The sequence below is a fragment of the Octodon degus genome, unplaced genomic scaffold, assembly GCF_000260255.1.
Source record: "Octodon degus isolate 3935 unplaced genomic scaffold, OctDeg1.0 scaffold00026, whole genome shotgun sequence".
In the NCBI taxonomy this organism is placed as follows: domain Eukaryota; kingdom Metazoa; phylum Chordata; class Mammalia; order Rodentia; family Octodontidae; genus Octodon; species Octodon degus.
The window spans coordinates 578,497-584,962 of NW_004524602.1; the positions used below are offsets into that span (position 1 = coordinate 578,497).

Here is a 6,466-nt window from a genome sequence, read left to right on the forward strand (position 1 = left end):
TAAAGAAGGAGAAATGACTCTGAAGTCCGCACTCGCCTTAGCTATCAAGGTGCTGAACAAGACCATGGATGTCAGTAAGCTGTCTGCTGAGAAAGGTGACTCTTGTCCCTTCCTCTTGTCATCTGATTGGATAGCTGTAGTGTTGGGTCTTGAATATGTTGTCCCAATTCATGGATGTAGCAGCCTCAGGTTTCGGTGTACTGTGTTCTAAAAGTGGGTGCTAGGGTTTTGTGAGGTAGAATGACTTGACCAAGACCAGCACTGCTTTGTGGGGTCATAGTCCCACACTTCTGGGCCTCAGCTTGAATGTTCTCAGCATTCAGAAATCCAGTGTGCTTGTTCCTTCAGGTAATAGCAAGACCTTGTTAGTAACATCGATGGGTCTATGACAAAGTGTGTGTATGATTATGTATTGCTACTTACATCTGATGTGTTTTATTAGGTCAAAATATTTGCATGTTTGTACCCTGTTCTATTTTTATAGATCTGTTAATCTTACTTTAAACTCATGTTAGCAATTTCAAATACTTTAATCAACTTTTGTGTGGCTCTAAGTAATGTTTTTAAAAACTTGTGGTTAATTAACATATTATTTTGGTGTGGGATAATATAGTGCCTAGTGTTGTTTAGAACATGCCACTTACTGGGGTTGGGGAGAGCATTTGCCTGGCAAGTGCAAGGGCCTGAGTTCAATCCCCAGTTCAGCCAAAAAAGAAAGAAAGAAAGAAAGAAAGAAAGAAAGAAAGAAAGAAAGAAAGAAAGAAAGAAAGAAAATGCCACTTAATTATAGCTTGCACCTTAATTTCAAGAAATCCCTTCTACCTAATTTCAGAGAAGCCCTCCTTAGAAAATCCTTCCACTTTTGTGTATCAGTCTTATCTTTTTTAGCCAGAGCCATGCAAATTGCTTTTCATGAAGCCATTATTTTTTAAAAGGTCCCTACATGAAGCAGCATTACTGGCTGAATGTTCCAGCATCCAGCAAGGAGAGTGGTCCTGAGATCAGCACAGCTAACAGCAAGCCAGCATGTCCTAACAGAATGGCAGATGGTTGCTGAGAAAGTTGGGTGGGTGAGGTGGAAAATGTGTAGGCAAAAATAGTATTAGAATCACTATGAGAGCAGTTTCTTTGTTCATATAAAAGTGCTTAACATCCTGTTAAGCTTAAAATGTGGGAAAGTAGTGAAATGGAGCTCGAGCACTGTGAGGAGAATAAGCCCTGGTACACATGGAGTCCGCTCACTGAGTCCACCTGCCTCTCACACAATTGTGTTTGCTTTTAGTGGAAATCGCCACATTAACCAGAGAGAACGGGAAGACCGTGATCAGAGTTCTCAAGCAGAAGGAAGTGGAACAGTTAATCAAAAAGCATGAGGAAGAAGAAGCCAAGGCTGAGCGTGAGAAGAAAGAAAAAGAACAGAAAGAAAAGGATAAATAGGAGATGGAATCCAGGATTTCATAACTCAAGTGGGGCACTCAGTGTAGACATTGTCCTCTTCTTCTGAGTCCAAGAAGGCTTTTTTTTTATAAAAACTTGCGCAGTGGAGAAATAAGACGTGACCTAGTGAATTGGGTCCTTGTCTCTTCTGTCCAGTTGAATTCTTTATTGTAATGATGATGCTGATCACTCTCCAAGGACATCTTAAATCTCACACAGACCCCGTTTTTTGGAATAAAATTTGGAAAGAATGGAAATAGTGAAGGACAAAGTTCTCTGTAGCAATAATTGATAGATGGCAGGACTGACATTTACCTCCTCATGCGTTACATGTACTGTGACTTATGTTCCTGTCACAGTGAGTGTGGTCCTCAGGCTGGCTGGGTTACCCGGGCTGTAACGAGTTCCTGTCCAGGGATTGATGGGCTTGAGAAGTAACACAAGGACTGAACAGAGTTGGGGTATGGGTGTGCCCAGACGTGGGCATGTGCATATAAGCTTGTATGTGAGCTTTCTGTGACAGAATCCCAACAAGGAGAAAAGGTGTGTTTTGACTCAGTTTCAGAGGGTTTAGTTCCTGATCACTGGCTTCACTACTTGTATACCTGTGGTAAACAGGAATGCCAGTAGAGGATGTGGTAGAGGAAAGCTGCTCATCTTGGGGCAGCCAGGAAGCCAAGAGGGAGAAGAGCAGAGCTGGGGACAGGCTGTCATCCCGGAGGACATAGCCTTGTGACCCAGTCCCTTCAACTACACACCCCACCGCCCAGCTTTCCATGACCCTTCCAGGACTGCCATCAATAAGGGTTAATCTGTGGATGAAGTTAGACCCAGCCCAACACAGAAGCCTTCCTGAAGCCCCAGTTTGGAGTACAGGAGACTAAGGATAGGTAGATCTTGACTGGAACTGTGTGAGGAAGGAATGTGAAGGCCTTGGAGCTAGTGCTGAGGCTGCTCAGCCAGAGGAAAAGCAGAGCTGAGATGCAGACAGCCATGTAGCAGCTTCACTGTCAGGCTTCACTGACCAGCCCTGTGCTCTGATTTCTGGGACTTCATAGATGTGTGATCCAGGCTCAGCTCTGCAGCTTCCTTACCTGTGGTCTGCTAGGATAGAGCCCAGTAACTTGTGTGTGTACATAAAGTTTGAGAACAGGCTCTGATATTTGTATCACCTGGAGAAATTTAAAACTGTCCCGGCAAATCCTTATCAACTCTGCCTGTGAGATAGGACCCAGGTGATTGCATTGCAGCAGGAGGGGCTGGGGAGATAGCTCAGTGGCATAAGCACATTCCTGGCAAGCGCAAGGTCCTGAGTTCGATTCCTGATACCAAAAAAAACCCAAAAACCTAAAATAAACAGCTTTGTAATCTTTAAAAAAAAAAAAAATCCTGCATCATAACAGGATGGGACCTGGAACAAGAGTTTCACTTAGTGCCCTCAGCAGCTGTGCTGCAAGCAGATGTGGCTTGAGTGCACTCAGGAATGGCAATTTACAGCTTTCTGTGTGAGCTGTGTACCCAAGCTCTTGTGACTGCTTTTGGGAAACCTGCAAATCAGTACAGTTGACATTTCTGGTAGTGTTACGGTCACTACCAGTACTAGGGCAGAGGCTGGAGCTGGATCCCTCCCACCACCAAACAAGCCGGCTCAAGTACTATCTGAGGAGATAAGGAGCCCTGGGCTGGGCTCTTGAGGGCCTAGGTCACAGTGTTGTCATCAGTGTGTGTTTATTTCTTATGTGCTTTTACTTCACATGGATTAGGCTCCTAACAGCCCTTGCCAACAGAACTGTGCCCAAGAACTTTCTCAGCAAGGTGCATCACAGACTGTACTAGGAGCACTGAACAGTGCCTCAGTGCAGTACTTGAGGTTTACTTTACACTGTGAAGTCACTGGAACAAAGAATGTGAAGAACATGGCACAAGGTAGACACCCCTCATTTACAGTTTGGGAGCAGAAAATCAGGCACAGTGTCATCCTGTTATACCTCAGCTAGGATTGTACGCCTTGGCCTACTAAAAAACTTACCGACCTGTGTGTGTTGGCAAATAGCCGAAGGTACTGGAGGTCCCCCAGAGAGGAGATGTGTCCCTCAATTTGGCCCACATAATTTTTTTTTTTGCAGAACTGGGGGTTGAACTTGGGCCCTTGTGCTTGCCAGGCAAGCACTTATTCTACTGAGCCATCTCCCCAGCCCCTGGCCCACATAAATTCTTGACTAATGTCATAGAAGAACTTCAGGGTACAGTTGGGTGAGGCATTAGGAGAATGAGAAAGCAAGGAGATGAGGCAAGGAGCCTGATGATAGGAGGGCCTCATGCTGGTGAACAAGGCCAGTTTCTACAGGGCCTGAGCTAGTCAGGGTGCACTTTCGTTATCTGGAAGACTCATGGCCTGAGGTCAATGTAGTGTCCAAGAGAGGAGTATTCCTGCTTGGGAAAGGGTAGCTTTGCTTCCATTGTGGGATCCTTGGGGGCGTGTCCATTAGCTCAGCTGTTTTCTTAAGGCATCCTGAGCAAACCAAAAACAAAACAAAACAAAAAAAAAAAAAAAAAATCCATTGTGGGATCCTTGTTCCTCCCTGGGAGAAGTGAGCTCATCATGGGTGTGCTGGCTCTTGTTTTTCCTGGAATCTTAGGTAGCTATCAACTTGGAGACTCTTGGGCATTGCTCCAGGGGGCCTGGAACTGATTGTAAAAGTTGGTGATTGGGTGTTCCCTGCAAGCCCTGGACATTGCTTGGTTGCTGTTATTGTGGGGTCCTCAGAATTGATCAGGGATGAGATAGGTAAATGTAGTGCTGGGTAAGCCATGTCGTACAGGCACTCCTAACATTCAGTTTCATGTCTCCTTCCTCTTCATTTCTTCTGTCTCACTGATTATTGTTAAGGGGTTACGAGAAAATTTCTGTGAGTGCTTAAACATACAGTCTGCTAATGAAGATCAGTTGTACATCTTAAAATGAACTTTAATCTTATCACCCTAAAGTACAGTAGATGGAGAGCAACTGGGTAAATCAAGCCACCTACCATGGAGATGTTAACCTGGTACCTAACCAAATGTAACACACTCTGCACCAAGGAATTGGAAGGCAGCCAACTTTATTACATGGTTGGGCTGACGGGGGATTGCTCCCAAAGCACTTAGTTTGTATAGGTTTTGCAAGCTGGAGATACAAAAGCTTAAAAGTGTGAATTTTTATTTAGTAGCATCAGTTATTCATTGTTCAGAAAGGTCTTTTTTTTTTTTTAATTTTATTTTTTTAATTGTGTGTGTGTGTGTGTGTGTGTGTGTGTGTGGCCAACTCAGCCCAACAGGGAGCGGGGCTGGCTGGCATGTGGTGCTGGGGGATTGAACCACGGTCCCTGTGTTTTGCTAAGTTTGTTCTAAGTAGGTGCTTTAGACCACTGAGCCATTGAGCCATCTCTCCAGCTCCAGAAAGGTCTTGAAACAAGTTAACAAACTATGTTTGAGGGAAGGAAGTACAGGCTGCGCTCAGTGTGGTCAAACTGAACTGGATCGGGTTGTCTCTGGTTTAGTGAAGGCTCAGTGATCTGGCAGATGAGCTGTGTGGTGGGCTGCATGATTTTTTTTTTTTTTTTTTTTTTTTTTTTTTTGCGGAACTGGGGATTGAACTCAGACCCTTGCACTTGCCAGGGAAGCGCTTATTCTACTGAGCCATCTCCCCAGCCCTGCATGATCTTATTTTGTCCTAATCTGGTGTCAGACTGCTAATTGATTTTTTATTTATTTATTTTTTCAAACCAAATTGGTAGGACAGTTTAAATAACACATTGCATACATTCTTCCTAGTGGTTATTGCTGTACAGGATGTGGACATGATATCCTATTTACAAACACTATTAGAACAAGTCCCTCTATTTATTAAGAGAATGTAACTATATATCCATCCTAACCATTTTGAATACACAGATACAAAATGGACATTCATCTATATCCCCTTTTTTGTTCTATTATTTGAATATTATAAGTGTGTTAACTCAGCAAAATATTCTAAAAGAGTCCAGTAGTCCATAATAGTATTGGGTCTTCCGCTTCACTGGCAATGTCAGAAATTGCTGATCTGAGTCCCCTACAGCTCAAGATAACAGCATGGCTTTACTTCTTATACTTCATTTCTATACTTTTCTATTGGATGCTAATTGATTTTTAAATTTCAAAAATTTCCATTGCAGTCACCCAGCAAGCCTCCTGTTTCTACTTCCTGCCCCATGTGCAGTTAACAGCAGCCAGAGGGATCTTTTTAAAATACAGTATGTGCTGCTTTGCTCAGCACCTTGCAATGCTTCTTGTCTTCTCAATAAGCGTCAAGTTCTTCACATTAGTCATGACGCACCCTCTGTTCTGGCCCTGCTGTGTCTACGCCAGGTCTTTCTTCCTCATTCACATGCATCTGAATGCATCTCTGGTGGTCCTAGCCCACAGGCTTCATCCTCATGTGACCTGTGCCTTTGGCAGTGCCCTGTGCTAGGTGTCTCAGTTGCCCGCTCTCATGTCTCCTCAGGCCTCAGTGCCTACCTCTATTAAGGAGTAGTGTGTTTCCTACCTCCATTTCCCTGCTGCGCGTTCCCTGTAGCACTCTGCACCAGCTGCTGTGTGTGTCTCTCCACCTGAATCAAGTTTCATAGGAGGGACTTTGTTTTTATTCTGTATCTGTGTCCCAGTGTTGAACAGAAACTGAGGCGCATTAGGCAGTAAATGATCAGAGCTTCTCCATGTGCTGGAGTGAAATCCTAAAAACCCCCTTTCCAGCGAGGTTTCTGAATTCTGACCACCCCTCAGGACCCTAAAGTTAGGACAATGTCTGGAAGGCCAGTGCAAAGAGTGTCTTGTCCACAGTGGTGGGGACCTGTGATGTGCGTGTTATTGGGGACATGCAGAGCCCTCTGTCAGCACACAAACCAAGTGCAGTTTTTCTAAACTAAAAGCTCAGTATTCAGGTTTAATTGCAGTGTTGGCACTTTATAAGTGAGTTTTGTTTTGTTTTTTTTTTTTTTTAAATTTTTTT

General features: G+C 44.0%; 1 protein-coding gene across 1 annotated transcript in view; it reads left to right on the forward strand.

Annotated features, from left to right (window-relative positions):
- Window positions 1-1,521, forward strand: part of Psma4 (proteasome subunit alpha 4) — a 7,826-nt gene extending 6,305 nt beyond the window's left edge. Inside the window, exons 8-9 of the mRNA XM_023712606.1 lie at window positions 1-95; window positions 1,283-1,521. The exon at window positions 1-95 is cut by the window's left edge and continues 30 nt beyond it. Of these exons, the coding sequence (XP_023568374.1) occupies window positions 1-95; window positions 1,283-1,437 (250 nt within the window). The 3' untranslated portion in view covers window positions 1,438-1,521. The remainder of the gene's footprint in view (window positions 96-1,282) is intronic.
- The last annotated feature ends 4,945 nt before the right edge of the window (window positions 1,522-6,466 follow it).